Genomic DNA, 23,979 nt, shown 5'->3' on the forward strand with positions numbered 1-23,979 from the left:
CATTTTGAAAAGACAGTTCTAGAATCAGCACCCCACAAACCTACAATCTGGTTCCGGTTCGTGAATGATACCTTTATCATTTGGAGCCACGGTGAGGAAGAATTGATAGAGTTTTTAAACCACCTCAACAATATCCATCTGAACATACAATTCACCATGGAGAAAGAAATCAAGAGTAACCTTCCATTTCTAGATACCTTGGTCATCCGCAAAGCAAACTTTCAGTTAGGTCACAAGGTCTACAGGAAACCAACTCACACGGATCGGTACTTACACAAAAACTCCAATTACCACCCTCGACAGAAAAGAGGCATGATAAAAACGTTAGTAGACCGTGCAAGACGGATATGTGAACCACACTTTCTCAACGAGGAAACTAATAATCTAAACCATGCACTTCAAGCAAATGGTTACTCCAGAAATTAAATCAGAAGAGCGATTGAACCAAGGATAAATCAAACAACTAAGGAAAAACAGTCTCCCACAGGAAAAGTGTTTTTGCCATATATCAAAGGAATCACTGATCAGATGGGACAGCTTATAAAAAAGCACAACTTACAAACAGTATTCAGACCCACCAGAAAAATACAACAGATGCTATGATCAGCAAAAGACAGTAGACACCCCCTCACCTCTGCAGGAGTATACCGCGTACCCTTGGACAAGTTTACATCGGGACCACACAGCGTAGCATCCAGACAAGAATAAAAGAACATGAAAGACACTGCAGACTTGGCCATCCGGAAAAATCAGCAGTGGCTGAACGTAGCCTAACTCAAACAGGACACAGTATCCTATTCCAGGACACTAAAATACTGGACAACACTTCCAACTACTTTGTCAAATTACACAGGGAAGCCATTGAAATTCATAAGCATAAACACAATTTCAACAGGAAAGAAAAGACTTTAAGAATGAATAGAGCATGGTTTCCAGTCCTTAAAAACACCAGGCTAACAAAATACTCTACATCCTACAATAGCCCTGCAGAGAAGATTAGCATATCAAGCACCAATCCATATGCAAAAGAACTTCCTCAGGATACAGTGAAGCCTCCCTCCATTAGCATTCCACACCCTAGGAAACTCTTACAGGATGACTCAGCCCAAACCCACCTTCCTGAGTAGATATAAATTACCTGCCAACATCTTCTCCACACTGTGACACTGAGAGACCTCTGTCTTTTTGGTGCTACACCTCTGAAGATGCCAGTCACAGCTGCTGGCGAAACGTCAGGAACTACAATGCCAAGACCACGGCTATACAGCCCGGAAAATCCACAACAACAGTCATTCTCCAGCCATGAAAGCCTTCGACAATATATCGAGAATGAAGTGAGTTGTTTTGAGTCCCCATTGGAGAGAAAGGCTGGGTATTAATAACGTAAAATATAAAGAAAAGAAGGCTAATATCCAAGCCCTAATCATCATTTCAGTCTTCTCATAGATTGAAAATCTCTCTCATATCTCTGTGGCTGCTGTATGGTGTCCTTCATCTGCAGAGGTACAGACAGGATATGAGGAAGCCACTATGGGAATATTCTCCTTGAAGAGAATTCCGTCTGCAGTCTTTTTGGCTTATGTCTTCCCTCTGCCTGCTCTCCTGGCACAAGGCATAATTCATTTGCTCATGCCTCCATATTCTTGGCTATCAAGTTAAACTATGACGACTTGGGTCATGCCATATGATACAATATGATAGGATATATAATATGATTTAGCTCTTAAAGCAAATATTGGATGTGTGAAAAGGATCTTCTGACATTACAAGAGAAGGTTGAGGCACTGGATGCCATACCACATCTTACAAATCTTCAAGCAAGAGGACTTCAGGAGCAGCTAAATTGATGGATCTTCCAGAGATCTTCCCTGATAAACGAGGGCCACTTTTGTAGTACACAAGAACTAATTTAAGTGTGAAAATCGATGGATAACCTTCTCTGGCTCTTCCACAAGTCATTTGCTCCTTGGACATGAGTGCTGCTGCAGTTGCCCCTTGCAGATTACTATGTAAGTAGGGCTGCCTCACTTGTAGGGCTTCCATTTGCCTGTTGCCTCTTGGAGTGGTACAGGACAATTTTTTTAAAAAGCAGTGACATCAGCTACAACTTTTATCTACGGTTTATCATAGTTTCCAGAAGTTCTAAAGCTGGGTAGATGCCGGATGTCGTGTTGCAGCGGACATTGCTCACCCCTCATTTTCCTACCCTCAACTCCTGCCAGTTGCTGGGTTCAAGTGTTTCATCCACTTTGGCCCAAGGGTTTTTGATGCCTAATAAAAGCAAATGACTTTGCACCGACTCAGGCTGCCCTTACTGGGGCTGGATCTGCACTTGCTATGGCATTCCTACCATCAATTTGGACCTGGAGATGGAGGAAGTATACTGTGACTCAGGGCTACGGCCTGCTGCAGCACCACACCACTTAGACCCAGTGATGGGGGGAACCCTGACCACTAAGTGCCTGGGGAAGTTGTCAGTCTAGTGAAGCAGAATCTAGTCCCCCTAGATTTTGCTCCTGGAAGTCAAATCTGGGGATAGCTGTTTCCCTGGCTGCTTCTCTACTCCAGCTAGGAGGCCCTCAGCTTAAGAAGAGAGGTTCACCGAGGGATGTCCAGTCCCACGATTGCTTTCAGGGTAGAAGGGTGTGGATGTGAGGTTGTCCCATTCTGCCCCCAAATCATCACAAAAGATTTGTCCTGGACTTAGAGGAAGGCACAGCATGGCATTACCATGGGAAGCCCCCTCGGGAGCTTCCCATATTCTTCACAACCCATCTGAAAGAGAAGAAAAGAGAAAGCAACTTTATACTAAAGCAATTTATTTGGAATAATTAACTTTATCTGCTTCTCTCTCCTGATACTTGTGGAAGGAGGACAACTCAGGGGAGCCCCTCGGATGCTTCAATTTTTCATTCCACCTGTAAGAGAAAAAGAAAAAAGAAAGCATCTTTGTACAAAAAAGGACAGTTTCTTTCCTTTCATTGGAGGATTATTTTTCCTGTCAAAGTTAATAGACCATATTGTGATATTGATTGTTTGAAATACTGATTGCATTTCATGTTGTCACATTTGTTGCATTGTCATTTTGAATGTAAATATGAAGACTGCTGACTAGATAAAACTATATCTTGTTTTGGTTCTATACCTAGTACTGGTGCTTTGAAGTGACTTGTTTCTCATTCCTGGGATCTTGTTTTTTTCTGTAGTAGATAGAGTGTCAGACTATAATCTGGGGGGCCCACGTTCAAATCTCCAAACAGTCATGAAGCTCACTGAGTGACCATGGGCCAGTCACACTCTCTCTTAGCCAAACCTACTTCACAAGGTTGTTGAGAGGTCAAAATGGAAGTTAGAATGACGTATGCCGCTCTGAGCTCCTTGAAGAAAGAGAGGGATAAAAATATATTAATAGATGTTTGAGGCAGCTGCCCCATCACAGCTTATGTAAAAAGGGGACAGATTTCACAGTAGAACAGGAAGAAACCATATTTAAGACTACTGTGCCTGAATCCACTTCTTCTCTTTTCCCTATCTCGTTTTTATGCCCTGCATATCTCCACACCAGCACATTGTACTGAAAGAGGGAATGATAAATGCTTTGCTCTCTAATAACCAGAGGGGAGTGGAGAGACATTCATTTTCCATTCTAGGATGAAGCCAGCTTCTTCTCAGTGGGGAGAGCCAAATTCTGTTCTTCCACTCAGATCAGATGTGGGCAGCTGTAGAGAAATTCCACTCCTTCTAATGCCTGTTCCAAAATGTGGTGTCCAAAAAGAGTAGACTTGTAACATTATTCTGCCTCATGCTGTGCCTGTCTTTCTACTCTCCCTATTGGGTTTTGCTGGTGCCAAGCAGATGAGGTGCTGAAATTTTAAAAGACTTGCACACTTCAGTTCTCTGGAAAGTAAGGAATGCCTTGTTTTCTATTGCTGGCAAGCTTTCAAATGACAAAGCCATACGGCATACTGGAGGAGATGGTGCATGGTAGCAAGCATGTGGCTGTGTCCCAGCTAGATCCGGCATCAGAGACGCCTTTGGACTAGTTTTTCAGGGATCAGACGGCTAAGTTCTTAAGAGCAGCTTTTTGGAACGAGAGAGCTTTTTTCCTTCTTGCTCGATTGAAGCCAATTTCCTTTGGAAGGGAGTTGTGGAAATGTCCATCACAAACATTGTCCTGTGGGTCCCATCCACTTATACCAGGGCTTGAAAGCATTAAGAAGGGCTAGACATTCTCCAATTTTGATTGGGGAGGAGTTGAAATAGTTTAGTTGGATAGATTTTTTTTCCTCTGAAAACTCCTTATGAAAATTTCAGAAAAATTGTTCCATGCCATTTTCCTTTGGCTGTCACTGTTTTTTTCCTTTCTGGGTTAGGTCACCTCAGCTAACTAGAGTTCATCCAGTAAACAGAATGGTTTCACAAGGCTGTGAAAATGGAGAGACAAGATCCGAGGAAAGCAGGGGGCATATTGGCTGTTAAGGTTAGCAGGGAAAGTCCTGATGCTGCAATGGCCTGGGAAGGTCACACGTCCCCGCCAGGTCCACCCCAACCCTGGTCCCTGGGGCAGCCCCACATGAAGCAGATGAGCCACTGCCATTGTGAGCTGATGGCTCCTGTGAGGGGGCAGGAGCTATTGCTGTAAGCTGGTGGCCCCAGCCTCGCACATGATGGATGGGTGTGAGCCAGGTGGAAACTGTGGTAAGCCGGCTTCCTTCCCTCCCCCACCAACCAAGGTGGGCCCTCTTCCTCTTTCCCTCTCCTCTCCATCATGAGGTAGGGCAGGGGAGCAGGACCCTTTCCAGGGTCATTTTAGCTTCCCAGTCTATCCCTGGCTGAAAGTTCATTAAAATGCTGAGGGTTGGTATAGTTGAAAAAGTGTGTTTAAAGCAAGTTTGGACTCAGCCTCTGTATTAAGCAACTCGTAGCTAAGATTTAATGAAGCAAGACTTTGATTTGATTCCGAACTATAGCATGAACTGATACAGTGACACATCAGAATTTGAAATTGTTCTCGTAACCATTTTGAACACTGGCTGGCTTCTTTCTAGTTCTTCCTCCTGAAGGTGTTCTGTGCTTCAGGGGCTTGATTTTCTTCTCACATTACGTTTTTTGATGTGACGAAGTTGCAACAAGGTAATTTTTCAATGACAGTTTGATAGAATGATAAATGTTTTGTGCGAGCTTGTCTTTGTGTGCTGAAGGCTGCTATTTTTCTTTTCTGGGCAAAATCCCCAATGGTAAAGACTAGCTCTCGCCTCCAATGATATGCATATGAACGCAAATATTCACCATATTTAAGCACAGTCGTTTGGGAGTGACCTTGCCATGTCCAAAAGTAATAGAAGAATTGGGTATGGGCTTCTGGAGAATTCAAGCTGGTGTCAAGGCACATACCTCTTCAGTGTATTCACACAAGAAAGCGGGAAGGGAAAGGGCTCTTCAGTTATTTTCCTGCCTAGTAGAGACTTCTTGGCAGGACTTTATTTCTATAAAATGAGATGCCTGGGTTCAAGTCCATCTGGAGATGATGACCTCTCTCTCATCCAGAAGGACTTCTCATAATGTGTGGGAACTCTGTATAGTCAGTCACTGGGCTATGAGGAAAACACACTGCCGCCTGCTCTGTCATTTCCATGTATTCTAACTCCTCAGGTTCTGAAGCGGAATCTCTCTGTTCAAAGCAGTGTTGAGCCCTGGAGAGCCCTGGCCCAAATTAATCCCTGCTCCCTTATTTTTAAAAATCTCACTGCTTTAAAAACTCAAATTCAGCAGATATCTAGTTTCTAAATGCAATTGAAATTATAGTTCTGGTTTTCGGGAACCCAAGCAGCGAACATCGCCTGAGGCTGAAGAGAAACACAGGGACAAAATTAGCTCCCTTCCTCCAGCACCTCCCAAAAACAAGGGCTATTAAAGCAAGAGAAATGTTTGTTCCTTTTTACAAGCAAGGAGAGGAATGTGTGACTACCATGATAGATGCGGTCTTTGCTGAGGCAGCAGTAGTCTCATGCTGGCACTTAAAAAGGACAGGCCTTTTGTTGTTGGGGAGAAAAAGTCTTTGAAAAACAAAAGTCTGTGCAGCCATCCTCCCGAGAAACAACCTTTCCCAGCAACTTTTGTTCTGCTCCCTTTCCTTTCACTCAGCCGTAGTTGCTGTCTGAATCTTTGCTTCAGGCAAAATGTCAGATGCACGTGAATGAGAAGACACTGCCACGTTGAGCTGTGGACATATGAGCAACCGAGCAATGGCCAGTCTTGTTGACAAGGAGTATGTGTTATTATCTCACACTGGAAATTCCTGAAAAGTCTATGATCTTTAAAGTCCAAAGTACTCCTCATTTGGTACTGTGGCTGTGGCTTAGTTGTATAGCATCATTAGGTCCCCAAGTTCAATCTCCAGCATCTCCGGTTAAAAGGATCAGGTAGTAGATCACGTGAAAAACCTCTGCCTGGAAACCTGGGGAGCTGATGCCAGTCAGAATAGATCCACTGACCTTGATAGAACAAAGGTCTGACTCAGTAGCCCTCTACACACTACGATGCATGTTGATCAAACATGCTGAGAGGGGAAGTATCCCTGATTATGGGGAAGGTGTGTACGTGTAGATACTTCCTTCGTGCATGTTTATGAATGTTATGTTATGTTATAATGTTTATGAATTAGCAATTGCTTGTTCCTCTTTATGTATTCAGTCAGCACACATACTATTTACCCAAATGCAATAAAAAAGAAGGGACTGTCTTACATTTACATGACCAATAATAATTTTGTGTGTGTGTTTAACATTTTAAGAGGGGGTTGCCTTCCTCTCAAGTAAATACCGTTCATATATGTTCTGTTTAATTACATGTATGCATTCCTAATGTGTATTGGTCACACACAGCATGACCAACGGATGAGTGACATGGAGATGGAGGGACAGAGATAAGCAGGTAGATTAACAGGACAAATAGAGGTGGACCTTGCTTTTCCAGTCTACCACAGCATCTTGCTTCTACCACTGTGATTAATGACTATCCATCTCTCATACATTTATTCCACCTTTCCTCCATGGACCTCAGACTGCGCTGTGATCCATTAGGTCCTTCCCCTCTCCTTTGGTCTCACACTGTTTGTCACAGGCTCTCTTCCTTTCCTCAGTCCTAGTGTATGGTTGAGAGGGATAAGGAAGGAAAAACAAATCTCCTCCTGTATGTGTAGACAGCTGAAGCTTCTTCCTATTCAAGTTGCATTTTCTTGAACTTTCTAGGAACCACATTTGAAATATTTAGGAAACCATGCAAGCTTGCAAGTAGGGGTGCAAGGATCAGCCTGGCAACCAGAGGACAATTGGGAGGGGGACTTGGGAAGAGGCTAACAGAGATGGTGTGACATCAATTTTGGGAAAACCCCAAATGTGATGTCATGCCCCTCTAGGAATCACTGGAAACTCTGTGGTTTTACCAGAATTTCTGGCAATTTCTAGAGCAGTATGATGTCACTTTAGGATTTCCCCCAGAAGTGATATCGCACCATATGCCTGACAGCCTGTTTTATTTTTCTCCCACCGCCCCTCTGAGGAATTTGGGATGAGGGATCCTCAGATCCTCCACCCCATTCAGGGACTAGCAACCCTACTTGCAATCTAAAGTTTCGCCACTTCTGTTTTATCCCATAGCTAAAAGGCATCACAGTGGGACTCAGTTGCTCTTTGTAGAGTGCATAAGCGACACAATATGTATATCTTTGTATCTAAAGAACTGGACTCTGGTCCACAAAAAGCATATGCTGGATTAAAGTTTTGTTAAGTCTTTAAGCTTCCACAAGACTCCCATCCATTTAGTGAAATCCTCTGAGCGCTGTCACAAACGTGACAGCTGGAGTCGAGAACAAAGTTTCCTTGACTGCTGCCACCCTGGTTCTCTCTGACTTGCAGGATTCTCTTGCTTTTCTCTTTAGGTCTTTTGTTTACTTTTTGCCGCTTTCATTTATATAAGTGTGCCTTTTCTTCTTTCTGCAAATTCCAAGGTTGCTCTGAAATGAAACGATGCTTTGCTACCTCTAAACAAGTCACAGACAGCCCCACTCAAAGAGTTCCTGGGGTAAGATTTCAATCAAATCCCATTTCATGGGGCTATGGCAAGCCAAATAAGCCAGAATCCTGCCACTTCAGGGAGAAGGGGAGGGGAAGGAAACAGCCATGAGGGCGGATGAAAGGAGTAGTCCCAACGAAAGGCCTTCTGCTGCATTCTGCCTCCAGAACTGCTATTGAGCAAAGATAGTTTGTGCAGCAGTGCCTTTGGAATGCTGTACATGTAACCAAGCCGTTAGTTTTTAAAAGAGTATTTACCTTCCATACAATTTGTGGAGTGCAATATGCCATTAGGCTAAGTACCAACTGCAAGGACTGATTGTGTCTGGAGCCAGCTACATTCATGGGCCTTTAAGCTGTTATTCATCTCATTTGCTTCAGCTGATCAATACATGTAGAGTATCTCTGCTTTCATTAGATGTTTGTTCACTTTAATAACACACCTGACAAATCTTCCCCCTCCTTTACTAGTGGCAGATTTAAGAGTTAGAAAGGAGTGCAGGTTTTACAGAATTATATTATACAATAAAAATATAGAAATTGGGACGCGAGTTTCTCAGAGAAAATGTCTGAGGAGTTTTGAAGAAAGCCAGAACAATTGCAAGGACTAGAAATTCCTCTGAAGCTTTGCCTATTCCTGAGGTACCCAAAACAGCTCTTTTCATTTTCATTTTTTATCTTAAGATCCTAGATAGTGACACGTGCAAATCAGTAGGAGAGATTTCACTCCTACCATTACAGTTCCAGCAAAACATCTGAGGAATTTCAAGGGAACCTACTAGACTTGCAATAAGACTAGTGAAATTTTCAGGAGAATTTCACACATCACTGTTTTATTTAGTTACGCCCTTTCTGCTTCATCCTCTCCTGGGGAGCTCAAGCAGGTTATCCTGTTTTATTTTCACAACAATACGGTGACATGGGATGGCTCAAGAGCTGCTTCAGGGTCACCCACTGACCCTGAACGTCAGGACTGAGCAAGATTTGAGTCCAGGTTTCCATGAACCCTCTCTACCACTGCATTGTACTGCATCACTTCTGAGGTTTAACTAGCTGAGGATCCCTTTCTGTATTCTGCCAGACAAGAAAATGGCAAAGCCCTCTATCAAGAAATGGGACAGCTTATGACTGAACTATATGTGACAAGGGAAATCAAGAGAAGCCTACTTACTAGGCTGCCCTAGGCAGTTGCTAGAGTACTGGCGTGGAGGAGCACCAAACAGTCTTGATACCCCCCCCCAATCTGGTTGCCCACCCACAGCATTGAGGCCTGTCCCAAGTGCCCCTGGCCGCAGTTGCCAGCCAGTAGGGAGTCTGCTCCCTCCTTCCCTCTCTTGGTCAGGGATGGAACAGACCCTTATCTCTGCCACACCTGGGCATACCAGGCATACAGGAAGTGACATCTGCTTATCACCAGCAACATAATGACATCACCAATGAGCGCCTTGACAATCTTAGCCAACTTCATTTGGCTGTTGTGGGGGTGGGGGGGAGCAATAAGACACAGTGGCAATTTCTGCAGTTTGTTGAGCAAGGAGAACCAGCATCATCTTTCTACCTCCCACTGTCCAGGAACATGTGTAATTACTCTGTTCAAAAATTATGATTAGTTTGATGAAGTGAATACGGATCACTTAACTAACAGTGGTTAGTTATGGTCTGTCAAACTGGGATTTGACTTCAGGATCTGAAGATGATCTATTAACCACTTCTAGTCTTAATAACAGTTTTATGTGATGTCTGAATGCAGACACCATGGGTTGATCAAGATTTATGCCTGACATGTTCTCTAGCAATGCCTTTCCTCCCAGGTTACAGAGAGAAAGAAAAGAAACCAGCGTTTCTCAAGGTAAACTAGATTTGACGATTGTGTTCTTAATCCTAGTTTCAAAGCTAATCATAGTGGGAGGGCTGGGGGCGATGATGTGTGTGTGTGTGTGTGTGTGTGTGTGTGTGTGTGTGTGTGTGTGTGTGTGTGTGTGTGTGAGAGAGAGAGAGAGAGAGAGATTGGTGATGTCACCATGTAACTTCTAGAAGGAATCAATATATACCCTACAGTTATTAGGATGTGCCTGAGGTATGGTAAGCAAGGGTTTACTGCATGCAAGATTGCAGTACTGAACTGTAACCCCTAAGCAGTCACTGGGCAGTCTCCAAATGAAGCGATGGACTGCAGCCACAGTTTCTTGTAAGCTGAATATCTATTTGGAAGAGAGCTGAAACATGAGGCATCATGTGGCTGACTGAAAATTTGAGTCCTTGCTTGTTGTATCGTAACGTACTCAGCTTTTAAGCGTTGGCAGGAAGAAATCACTTACAAACATGTTCCATAGGTTTGGGAACTGGTTTTGAGGTGTTAAAATAAGTAGTTAAAATTCCATTTTTTATGACTGCAAGGTGTGAAGGAAATGCAGGTTTTGCATCCACCGTGCTTGATGGATCTGCACCTTGGGTGGTTGAATCAGGAAACTGAAAACCATCATATGCCCTGAACATTAAGCTTGCCTTGCACAGGTGCCAGATAGCTGAGGCATACTTTCAAGTAGGGTTGCAAACTCTAATCAGTGTAACCCATAGATAAACCAACTAAAGCTTTCCTTTTATTCAGTGGGAGTGCCAGTGTTAACTAGAAAGGGCTGGAAATCCTGTGTGTGCTTATTTGTTTTATTTTGTTTTAGGGCATGAAAAAGAAAATAATAAAAATCACATTTCATAGCCAGAAGTGGCAGCTTTGTCTTTATTAAATTGTGACAATTATCTTTAATTCACAATCAACATACTAAACCACTCAGGTCCTCTTCAGAAGTTCTGCTTCGGATGACCCACCATCTGAGGCTAGATGGGTGGCAAGTGGCAACCCCAAAAACAGCCCTCTTCTTGGGAATGGTGCCAAAACTGTGGAACTCCCTCTGCAGGGAGATCTGTCTGTCTCCCTCCATCATTATCTTCTGCCAGCCGATGAAGACTTTTCTGTTTGCTTTGGCATTCCCTCACTAAATCCCATCAGCCCCCCACTCCATTTGTGTGTATGTTTTATGTGTTTATAGGTTTTATTTAATTATTTTAAATCTTTTATACACATCTGTAATTTCAATGCTGCTTTAATGTTTTGTTTGCTGCCTTAAGGACCCTAAGTTGGATGGAAAGGGAGCATGCAAATGTTTTCAATAAATGTAATCTTATATTCTCTTAAATATTTTCCAAAACCTGCACCTTATTAGCAGTATGCAGATGGATTGATTGAAAGTTGATTGATTAGTCAGTAAAAGACTAAAATCGTCAACTGCTTGATGTCTCTTAGTTTCAAGCAAGCAAGCTGTCCACACTTTTCATCAGTCTACCCACTTTCCAACCGTTCAGTTCCTTCTGAATGCATTAATGACATAATCCACTCATTCAGCAAACTTAAACCAGCCAAAAACTCCAGTTATTGCCAAAGCAGACATTAAAATAAATGTGGTTGCCAGGGCCTAGCCAGAACATCAAGAGGAAGGTTAAAATGACATTTTCTTCAAGGATGACCATCCTCTGGCTTGTCAGATATTTCCAGGTGATCTTTTTTTTTTAAAGAACCTTTTGGCAAGCTTGAAACTTAATACAACTGTGGCCTGAGATTGTATTTATGAGATTTTAGCAAAACTTCATATTTAACTGTGGTAAACTTGGAAGCTTGGATCGCAACTGGCTGTGTTAATAAAAGCAAGGGATTTTTAAATATATTATAATAAAAGCCAGTGAGGGAATTTGCTACAAGAATAACTAACAACAACTTGGATCCTGCAGTAAATTTCAACTAATGGAAGGAGGGCGATTATCACCAATTCCTTCCTCCCACTGCAGACTTCTGACTCCCCTCTGCTCCTGTTCCTCAAGGTGCCTGCTTTCCCAGGGGTAACAGGAACAGAGAGGTGAGGGAGTCATCTGACAGATGCCCTTCCAAGTTAGAGTGAACACAAGTACAGCCAAACCCTACATTTATCCAGGTACTGGTCCTCAGTTCGGTTAAAAAGTGAATGTGTCTTGCCTCTTCCTTACAAATAAATGTACATGTATCCACTTTAAGATGTGCAGATGTCTGGAAATGCCTTCCATTGGTGGAGATCTACTGCAGGATCCCAGCCAGGGGCTGGATATTCTTCTGACTCCCTTGCTGTATTTTGAGATGGTCGGCTCTGTGGTATTCTACTTTACTTTACTCTGTGGTATACTACTTTACACAAAGGGTGATAAACACATGGAATTCGTTGCCACAGGAGGTGGTGGCAGCTACAAGCATTGCCAGCTTCAAGAGGGGACTGGACAAATATATGGAGCAGAGGTCCATTAGTGGCTATTAGCCACAGGAGATAGATGGTATTCTCTTTGTGGGGAGGTGGTGCTCTGTTGTCTTGGTGCTGGAAGGAAGGCAGTGGGAGGGCTTCTGGTGTCCTGGCCTCACTGACAGTCCTTTAGATGGCACTGGATTTCTAGCCACTGTGTGTGACAGAATGTTGGACTGGATGGGCCACTGGCCTGATCCAACATGGCTTTGCTTATGTTCTTATGTTCTTATTCTGGGGTTCTTCACCAAAGTATCAACTCTGGGTATGACCTCACCCCTTTGACTACCCTATTTTTTGTCAACTGTTGAAGAGTTGTATATCCCATAGAAACCCCTTGGGACTGACTCTGTTGAGCAACTGGATACAGCTCAAGCCCTTGTTGTTGTTGTTGTTATTTCAAGTAAGGGGTCTGCAAAGAACTGCTGAGGAAGAAACAACTAGAAGACCTCCCTTTCTGTAACTCTCATCTCTTCCTTGAGAATATTGTAGGAGCTTGAACAGGGAAATTTCCCCACCCCTTTGTATTTTCTTCCTTTTTACCACAGCTCACACCAAATTGCCCTCGATGTTCCGTGCTTTCTAGAGGGCAATAAGCATGTCCAGGTTTCATCAAGATATTTTATTGGTGGGCATCTTCTTTAATTCTTCTTTGCCTTAGTGAGTGCCCACTATCCTGTCTATGAACATCTTTGTTTCATTGCTCCACTGACAGGCACATTACCAATACCACCATCTTAGCAGAAGAAACTATTCTTGCATGTTTGTTATGCCTTCAGTGTTATGGTGCTGCATAGAGAGGATCAACAAAAAAGACGGGGTTGTACCCCCATGGCACTTACAGTGGAAAATAACTGTAGTGCATTGTGGAGGGCAAAGGGGACAGAGGGTTGGGATTAAAATCCTTACTCAGTTATGATGTCATGAAGCTCTCTTGGTGGTTATAGGCAAGTCAGTTCCTCAGCTTCTTTCCCAGATTTATTCTAAGGAGAAAGTGGATAGCCCTATAAACAAAACCCCTTCACTTTGTGAACTGTAAACAAATTAGATGACAGTAGATGACAGACTCAAAGATGGGTTCTTGAGGACACCAAGTTGTTACACCATAATGACAGGGTTGTCACAAGACACCATGACCCTCCTGACAAAGATTTCCTCTTGTTTCCTTGCCACACCCAGATCCAATCAAAACATGATAGGAAAACAAATCACATGGTTTGCTTAGTTCCATAGCCCCAGACACTTTTCTAAACTTGTGAAAGGACTAGGTGGGATCTGTGAGTGAAGACAGTTCTGTCTGGATTTGAGCAAGCTGATGTCAACTGGCTTCAGTTCCTACACGAGTGAAATAATGTCCGTCCCCCCCTATCAAAAGAGTTTGTTCCGAAGATAAGATAGGAATTGCAAAATATAGCCACGTGCTTAGGGACTACAGGACAATACTTTCAGGTAAATCAGGAACACAAACCAGATTCTGCCACCACTCATTTTAACCTCTTAGTCCCAATAACATGCAGTATGTGCTGTACAGAATACAAAAATGGCAAGGCACCTGGCCAGAAAGAGACGCTTTCAAAGAAGCACACTGATGGACTACCCTTGTGTAGCCTCTGCCTCCACTTCAGTGTTCCCCACTTCACAGGGGGTGCCTTTTTTCATTTGACTAGGCTCTTTGGCCCCCTGTGCGTGGGAGGGAGACAGAAGACGGGGCTGGGAGCCTTCTGTAGTTCCCAGGAATCCACCCCTGTGATTTTCAGATGGAGGGGGCTTTTATTCCCTATTAGGAATCTGCCTAGTGCATTTTTATTCCTACTTTTCCTCCGTGTAGCTCCGCCCCCTCCCCGGTTTATCCTCACAAGTACCCTGTAAGTCACGCAAGGCTGAGAGGGATTGACTAGCCTGTGGTCACTCAGCAAGCTTCAAGGACAAGGGGGATTTGAACTCAGGTCTCCTAGACCCTGGTTTAACATTCTAACGACCACCCTACACGGGCAGGATGCAGAGCCAGAGAGGGTCCTGTCACATTGATATCTTGTGACTACCAGCATTTGATCTTACCAGGTTTCCCTGACAGATTGAGATGCCAAAATCAATATCTAGGCAATTGTATGTACAGAAAAAAAAGAGCTGCAAAATCTTTTTTCTCCTGTAGATAATCCAGAAATTGGAACAGTAGAAAGAACTGTAGAGAAAACATGTTCCTGGTTGCTTTGCCATTAGTTTGTTCAGAATGTTGGGGGGAGGGGAGTGCCAAAATAAACTTCTGTGTTTGATTTTGCAAGTTGGAGGGGGGGGGATTCTATTCTGATTGAAATAGTTTCTGAACTGTGTCATCTTGTCAGGCTAGGCCTTTCCCATTACTTCCAGAAACAAATCCAGCCCTCTAGTAATCAGAGAGTCCCAAGTGTATGTTGAAGCACGGGATGGGGGTGGGGAGCTATAGAGAGATGGGTTTCCGGCGACAAAGAGAAAGAGAGACCAGTTCTGGGTATCTCTCAATACATGTTTTGGGTTGGGTTGTTTTGCTCAATACATGTTTTGGGTTGGGTTGTTTTTCAAACATACATTTCACTGTTTGCTCTGCTCTTTTGGAGAGACTTTTCATATAAATCATTTTTCATTATCTGCCTCCAATTGTGGAGGGAAAAGTGTGGTTGGTGATTAAGGCTGGAACCAAAAGTGATGAAGAACAAATAAGGCAGCCAACAGAAATACCAATCCCTTTTCCTGTCCCTCGTAACAGGTAACAAGTCAGTGTCTGAAGTGATGTCATCAGGCCATGTGTTTCTCCATCTCTGGTGGCAGCTGGCGCTGTTGAGAGATGATGAGAAAATGCATGGCACAATGATGTCAGGCCGCACATTTCCATTGGTCTCTGATACTGGGGTGGCAGTTTTTTACTATTGATCCACCTAGCACTATATGGTCTACAATGATTGGCGATGGCACCCCATGTGAACTGAGATCCAGCTCACACCGTTCTTCCTTCATTTTATCCTCACAACAACCCTCTAAGGTAGGTTAGGCTGAGACTGTGTGACTGATCCAAGATCACTCAGTGAATTTCCATGGCAGACTGGGGGTTCAAACCTAGGTCTCTCAGATCCTAGTCTGAAACTCTAACCACTATACTTCACTGGCTTTAGAGGGAGTTGCTGTTGAATAGTAGCAAATAGCCAAGTCCTGGGTGAGTCATGCAAGTCAGGTGCTAGCAATTCACCTGGTGATTGCTGGTGGCCTTGTTCCCAGTGAGTACTATCTCAAAGGACAAAACAGTCCTGGAAAGGGCCCTGTCCCTCCTCCTGCCTTTTAATGACAGAAGTCAAGGCTGAAAGGCTGGCAATACTGTTGTAGCTGCCTAACAGTGACCCCTGAGGGCATCCTTTTTTAAAGGTTCAAGTGCTGCTTCAATAGTAACAATAATAACAACATCTGATTTTTATACTGGCCTTCAGGATAATGCCACACTCAGAGCAGTTTACAAAGTGTGTTGTTATTATATTTCGAAGGCTTTCACAGCCGGAGAACGATGGTTGTTGTGGATTTTCCGGGCCATATAGCCGTGGTCTTGGCATTGTAGTTCCTGATGTTTCGCCAGCAGCTGTGGCTGGCATCTTCAGAGGTGTAGCACCAAAAGACAGTGATCTCTCAGTGTCACAGTGTGGAGAAGATGTTGGCAAGTAATTTATATCTACTCAGGGAAGGTGGGTTTGGGCTGAGTCATCCTGTAAGAGTTTCCCAGGGTGTGGAATGCTAATGGAGGGAGGCTTCACTGTATCCTGAGGAGGTTCTTTTGCATATGGATTGGTGCTTGATATGCTAATATTCTCTGCAGGGCTATTGTAGGATGTAGAGTGTTTTGTTAGCCTGGTGTTTTTCAGGACTGGAAACCATGCTCTATTCATTCTTAAAGTCTCTTCTTTCCTGTTGAAATTGTGCTTATGCTTATGAATTTCAATGGCTTCCCTGTGCAATCTGATGAAGTAGTTGGAAGTGTTGTCCAGTATTTTGGTGTCCTGGAATAGGATACTGTGTCCTGTTTGAGTTACTCAACCTTCCCTGAGTAGATATAAATTACCTGCCAACATCTTCTCCACACTGTGACACTGAGAGATCTCTGTCTTTTGGTGCTATACCTCTGAAGATGCCAGTCACAGCTGCTGGCGAAATCTCAGGAACTACAATGCCAAGAACATGGCTATACAGCCCGGAAAATCCACAACAACCATGTGTTATTATCCTCACAACAATCACCTTGTGAGGTGGGTAGGGCTGAGAAAGCTCTGAAAGAGCCGTGACTGATCCAAGGTTACCCAGCTGGCTTCAAGCAGAGGGAATCAAACCCAGTTTTCTAGTTTTTTCTGTACCTTAGAACATACCCTAAAATTCTGTGCAATCCTTTGGATGTTCTTTGGCAAACAAGTTGATGAGGAAAAGATTTCTAGAAGTTAGAAATTTTGAAAACACTGCTGTGCACAATGAATGATGGGTCATCTTTTATTTTTGTATTTAAATTAAGATGTAGTCTCCTTCATTCAGGATCTTCAGATAATCACCTTAACTGATATGTTGCAATATGTAATGTATGTAAATTTAATCAGTTAAAAACCAAAACAGTTAATCAGCTAAAAGATCTTGGTTGACAGCCTTACTTTTTATGACTAAAACAATGCCTTATTAATATTTATGCAGCTCCTTGAAAAATGAAAAGCAGTGCAGAGTCCATGTAAAGCCTCTAGAATAATATTTTGTATTCCTCCATTAGCACTTTAAAGGGAGAACCTGCATGCATGTTGGTTCTTGGGTTCAGCTCCAGAAAGGTTTTGTGGATAACTGATTGCCATGTATTCTTCCTCCCATCTAAAAACCCGTTACAAGCTAGACAACAAAGAATGATTTAGAATCAGCCTTGATGTTACTTGTCCTTACAACGCAACAAAGCTACTCTCCCTGTAGGTCCCATTTCTCACTCTCGCAGTAGCTGATATTCACTACTCTCCCAATAGGTTTCCTGATAGGTCACTGTCAATGCCATCCTAACTGCTGAAGTCTGTGTAGGATAGCACTGAATAATTCCCATGTATTCTTGCAGTACAGCTTTACCACTAAGATACCCATTTTTCTCTAGTTCTGCTGAGAAAAACTGTATCCTCTAAACTTAAGCCTTCTGTGGATCTGAAAAGTGCAACTCAGTATCCTTCATGGTGTTACACAGGATCCTGGGAACACTTCTTGGATTTCACAACTTGGGTTACAAAGCGGTGTAGGCTAGGATTGCCTCTCATCATCTTCCCTCTTTCTCCAACTTCTATGCAGAAAATGTTGGGAAGTTACGAATGAATTCCTAATTCATGCGTAGATTTTAGGCTAAGTGATGGAAAATAAGGGTGGGAAGCTCAAGACAATTAAAAGTCATTCTGAATCCTTGATGGAGCAGAGATACAATCCTAAATCAGCAGATTGGGCAAAACCTGTGATTATGTGATTATGTTAGCTTTACATTTTCAAGTTTATCGCCACAGGTATTGTTAAACATTGCTAACATGGATAGTCCCTTGTCCATTGTGTGTCTGTGCACTACTGCCCTCTCCTGGACAGAAAAAAACTGCTCCTCTTAATCTCACAAAGAACCCTTTTTTTCAAACTACAATTTTTGTTCACTGGACTGTTCCTGCAATTTAATCCCATAGTAAAAAATCAGAGCATGAGAAAGATTTATACTTGTATCTGCTTTCAGTTCAAGCAGCCATTGTAACAAGAATTATAGAGCGGCTCATTATACCTTAAACTGGGACACTGCTGTGCAAAACAGCTGTGCGTGCAGCAGTGGCATGCCAGAGATCTGTAGTCTGGGTGGCTGTTTCACAGGCATGCTAATATCACGCTGGTCGCTCCTTCATACCCATTTTAGATGAAATTCTGGGTGCATACAGAGTCACATGGGTAAGTTCTTCTTGCCTGCAAGTATCACCTTTAAATCAAACCTGAGCATAAAACCTTCCTTGTTATGAATTTCATCAGAGATGCGACTCAGAGGGCTGTTCCTGTGAGTGAGGAAACAGCCGTAAATTACATAGCCCAGTGAGAATATAAGCTATCAAAGAAGGAATCCTGTCCGTTTGAGATCCTCCGTTGTTGTCTGTGCGTTCTGGTGGCTCATATAAATACATTAGCTTGACTTCAGAGATGCACAAGCAGAAACAAACAGATTTAGCACAGTTCTGTTTGTGCAAGATCTTGTGCAATGCCTAGCACTTCCCTCCCTGTATTCAGGATACCTGGTGTTTATCATAGCACAAAGGACTAGGGTGAGGTTTTTTTCACACTTTCCCTTGCACAAGATGTCTAGTGCTTGTGGAAAGCTTCCAGGGCATCCAAGCTTTTGTCATTCTTGATGCCTGTTCCACTCTCTTATGTGTACTTTAAATCAGGTCTGTTGCAAGACAGGGGTTTGCCCACAGAAGAAGAATGACTTGCCGCATGCAGCTCTTAAATTCATGCAGATTTGCTTTATATTTCTGTTAAAGGGGTGTCCTAAGCAAAGTAACACTTTTCTAAACGAATTGACTTCAATGGTCTTGAAAGGTTATGAATCTGCGTAAGATTACACTGGTAGAAACGACGTTTCTTTATGATTACTAAGCACATTTTCAAGCTCTCTTCAAAAGTCTGAGAGCTACAAACCATAAGAAAATTGAGAGAGACTGTAACAACCTTAACAAAACTTGGGGATTAATAAAGATATTTTGGAGGCTCCGTACATTCTGTGGACCATATGTTACATGACTTTCTATTTCTCCTTTCATCTTTCATCACCAGACAGTTCTTTTCACTCATAAAGCTTAGACTGGACATTTATTCATGCAATAAATTAGATGGTTTTCCTACAGGATCCTGCATTTTTTCTCTCGCTAAAATAAACCATTTGTACATCACAAAAAAGGCAAAGTGCAGAAAGTAGCTATACTGCTCAGTCTTTTCACCAAAAAAGATGGGGGGAATTGTCTCCTTTCCCCTATAGTCTTCATATCTCAAACTTCTTTGTTCCATATAAACATTTTAACATAGCTTTCTAAAATTGTTGACTATATACATGAGTATCCAGAGATTTTAAAGTCTAGGCTTTTAATGGTATTTTGAGTTTTTAAGTTCTAAATTTTGGCTTGGATCCACCAAAGCCTGTCTTCATTTGGTAAGATTTCTGCTTGTGGAACACTTTCTCACTGCCCCCTCCCATGGCTGCCCAGAATGCCCCCTAAAATGCTGGTGCAGGGGGGACAGGATACTTCCCCCCTCCCCAAAATAGCATTTGGGGCTGAAGCAGGTGGGTGGGAGGTGGTAGAAGTTCTTCCATCTGTGGAAATGTTTTGGTGGATCCAAGTCACAGTCTGGTATGTGAGTATATTTTGGCTTTTAGTAAGCCTGGTTGCATGAGTGCTCAGTTTTTGTTGATAAGACTTGGTTTTCTTTTTTTAACCAGAAAAGGAAACAAAGTAATATCTGTCTTAGGTATACAGAAATTTTCTGCTCTCAACTATCAACTACTGAGTCCTCCCTCCTTGATGAGAAATGGGATATGCCCATGATTTTTGGTGTAATATTGTTGTTTGGTCTACCAACATAAATATGAATGAAATAAAGTTGTGTAACTAAGATTTTCATTTAAAAACTTCAGATGTCTACTAAAATTTATTTCAAGGCTAGCATCCCAATTTATAAACCAAATGACGTGTGGAAGCTGGAAAAAAATTCCATAACTATGAAAACTATCAAAGTGCAGCCATTTTGTCAACACTGGAAATGGACGAGGTGGAGGTGATCCTGCAGATATGAGGGTTCCAGGTCATGAAAGGCTTTAAATGTCATTACTAGCACCTTGAATTGAACAGAGAAGCAAATTGACAGCCAATATAGTCATCTTAAACTTTTGGATAATATGTACAAATTGCTTAAGCCCTATCAAGGGTCTAGATGCTACATTCTGTGCCAGTTTGCCTTCAAGCACAGTCTCTCATACAGCACATTACAAAAGCCCAGTCTAAAGATTACCATAACGTGGATTAGCATGCCTGGATCCGCAGCGAGTCACATTTCTGTGTCAAAAAGAGGTGATTTTGTCCTATAATTTACTTGCCTTTCCACCAGAAAGATTGGATCCAGTAAAAGTCCCAAGCTCTTAACTGAGTCTTTTAATGCTGAAAGATACATCATTTCACCAGTGTTGGAGGTCTTTTAAATAAATAAAAATAACAATTGATGTGGCACATCAAATACAAATTACAATGCATGGTATTGCACTGGCATTGCAGAGGTATGACATGAATGCACAAACATTCAAGCATCGAGTCTCGTGTTTAAAAAATGAGATGAGAATATGAAACAAATAGCCGAACTTAATTTTCTTTTCTTTCCCCTCTAAAGGACTTTCTGCAGATGGTGGTGCCAAGCGACAAGAGCATCTCTCTCGATTTTCCATGCCAGACCTTAGCAAAGATTCAGGAATGAACGTCTCAGAGAAGATGAGCAACATGGGGACACTGAATTCCTCTGTTCAGTTCAGAAGTGCTGAGTCAGTCCGTAGTCTACTTTCTGTACAACAGTATCAAGATATGGAAGCCAATTTACATGATCTTGCCAATCCCATTGGTTACAGAGACACACCGTCTCGTGGAAGGATGCATCAGAGCTTTGACTACGAAGTTGGGATGCCAGGAAACAAGTTGTCTGGGCAAGAGGGTGCCAGACATCCCCCCATGAGTGAGCGCACTCCGAGACGAACTAATCTCCGAGATGATGACCGCCGTTATCGCCCTCACAGACCCCGACGGTCAAGGCGATCTCGCTCAGATAATGCCCTTCACCTCACCAGTGAACAGAGCTATAAGTTGAAAGAGAAGCCCTCTCTACGAGCCAGGGAGGACTATGATCAGTTCTTGCCACAGAGAAGCTGTAGAGAGACTGTAGAGCAGGGTGCACGGAGAAACCTATATGGTCAGTGTCCGAGGACTGTATCAGACCTCGCTTTGCAAAACCACTTTACTGAGAGATGGGGACCATATTTTGCTGAATATGATTGGTGTTCTACATGCTCCTCCTCCTCTGAATCTGACAATGAAGGATACTTCCTCGGGGAACCAATCCCACAACCCTCCCGCCTCCAATACGTCACCAGTGAAGAGCTCCTTCACAAATATGGTTCATACAGCATGCCTAAGTCTTCCACACTAGGTGGTCGAGGACAGTTACATAGCCGGAAAAGGCAAAAGAGCAAAAACTGTACCATAGCGTAACTTTGTTGCCCAGGCACAGTGTTGGAGAATGTAATTGCTTCATCAACTTGCACTGTTGTAGATCTTAAAATGCTTTTTATTGTAACAAAAAGTCTTGGCAAGTGGGGGAGTTAAAAGAAGGTCATAGACGAGGGTCTATAAATAGTCATAATTGTGGGCATGGTGAATATATTTTGCACATTTTATTTTGAGGGTGGAGGAGGGGATAAAATTTATTTTAGCATGTAATAGTTATAAACTTACCTCCTTCCCACAAGTAGCTGCCACCCATTTAATATCCAGTTCAGCCACCTGTTTTAGTTGTCATTGTTTACTATAACCAGCAGTTAGCTACTAGTTTATTCTCTCTCCTCTTTTGCCTTTCATTTCTATCACCTTCTGGGGGTGGGGGGGAAGGGGGGAAACTCTTCTGCCATATGGCCAGGGAACCTAAGTTATTTCCATCACTGTTCTGTCCATGCAAAGTCAATAAGAGTTCGAAGAAACTATTTTTGTATTCTGTAATATCAGAGGAATTTCTGTATCTTTGGAATCACTGGGAAATTCATGCACACGCATAATTCTTTGGCCAGAGCTAAAACACACACCGCTTTAGAACCCTTTTTATCTTTTGCCGTCAAATTTGTTCTGGATCAGCAGGTTTTACTTTTTGCCCCTGTAAAAACACCCCCCACCCCCCGGAACTCCTTTTCCCCCAACTTTGTTAGCACTTGAGGAGACCTGCAGGGGTCCACTTGAAGCTTTCCAACACCTCCATTTTATGTGACTCTGCCTGAATCCTAACATTTGCCTGGGAGTAAGCCCCACTGAATAAAATGGGACTTACTTCTGAGTAGGCTTGCTTAGGATTTCTACCTGTAAAACTCAAATACAAGGATTGCTATCATTGAAATGAAGTAAGTTTTTTTTTTTTCAAATACAGGAAAAAGTATAACCACCCAATGTCAACCTAGGTCTGAGAAGGCATTTTACATCTCTTTAGAAATGGCTGAAGTTAGTAAAATTTCAACTACTTTTGGGGGGATAAACCAAAACAATTGTAAATGGTGCAGTTGTGTGGTGTCAGCATGAACTTGTTTTAAGTATAGAATTGTTTTCTGGTGCTCTAGTTTCCTGGCATATGTTAACTGCTGTTCATTACCAAGAGGTATCTTCAACACTGCCTTCTTCTGAAATCCATAATGAAATGAATACATCCTAATCATGTCAGACTTAAAGTCTACCCATGGGAGAGATACACTTCAAACCCATTATAAAGGCTGTTTGAAGAGCATATCCTCAGGGTAGAATGGAGTCCATTCTTTGGAACTAGAACAAATCAACAAAAGCTTCAACATGGTAGTTATATACATAGGACTCAAAATGTACCGTGTGCTATGGTGGATGTGAGTTTTTTCTCTGTATGCTTTTAACAATTGGGAGACTGACATCAAGATGTGTTCTGTATTGTTTCCAGATGGGACAGTGAGATCGAAGGCATTTTTTTTTCTTTTTTGGCTGTTTTTACTAATGGGGCTGTAAAACAGGTTTCAGTAGTCCCTAGTTGAATAGCATCTTGTCAACTTACCACACCTGTGCATAACTCTGTGGAGAGTTTGAGGATTCTATTAAAGTAAAAATGGACTGGAATAGATGGCAGTCTGCACATTGGTGTGAGTGGGATTACAACCAGGCACGAGGGCCCTGACTCTCTAGTTGGACCTCAGAAGCAGGGTCTTTGTGCCTGCTTCAGCCCACTACGGGACCAGGCCTTGGATCAACATCTCTATGTTGCTGAGGGAAAGAATGGCCTTGCCTTTTGGAAAACAGTGACTCAGGAGGAAATCTCAGATATGGATATATCCATAGCACAGCTAGGAATTTTTTTTTGTTGTGCATAAAGAGAATGTGATGATTATGACTTTTTTAAAAAAAATAAAGAAAGAAAAAGCAAAGAACTGAAGCAAAGTATAAAAAGAAAATCTTTTCCACCTGGGATGAATGAACGAAACAGAAATGTTTTTTTGGGGGGGGGGGGGGTTAAAAAACAAACTTCTATTTATTTAGCTCTTGTTAAACGTATTTTGTTTTCCCACTTTTTAAATGTTGACTACACAGTCACCACTGTGGAGTTCTCTGCCCTTTCTGATGTACAAACAAGGTATTTCAATAGACAGACAAGTTCAGACTATACAAAGAGGTATACATGCATAATTGCCAGAAAGAAGGGATTAGGGTACCCTTTCAAGCTCTGGGTGTACCTCTGAGCTATTGCACCCTAGGGTAGGCAGATCAATAACTAACAATAACATTCAATTT

At 42.5% G+C, this 23,979-nt stretch overlaps 1 protein-coding gene across 1 annotated transcript in view; it reads left to right on the top strand.

Annotated features, from left to right (window-relative positions):
• The window catches only part of PRICKLE2 (prickle planar cell polarity protein 2), a 121,760-nt gene extending 98,150 nt beyond the window's left edge, over positions 1–23,610 (top strand). Inside the window, exon 8 of the mRNA XM_054976973.1 lies at positions 20,813–23,610. Coding sequence (XP_054832948.1) covers positions 20,813–21,681 — 869 coding nt within the window. The 3' untranslated portion in view covers positions 21,682–23,610. The remainder of the gene's footprint in view (positions 1–20,812) is intronic.
• Positions 23,611–23,979: the final 369 nt, after the last annotated feature.

Source organism: Eublepharis macularius, chromosome 4 (genome assembly GCF_028583425.1).
Source record: "Eublepharis macularius isolate TG4126 chromosome 4, MPM_Emac_v1.0, whole genome shotgun sequence".
Classification (NCBI taxonomy): Eukaryota; Metazoa; Chordata; class Lepidosauria; order Squamata; family Eublepharidae; genus Eublepharis; species Eublepharis macularius.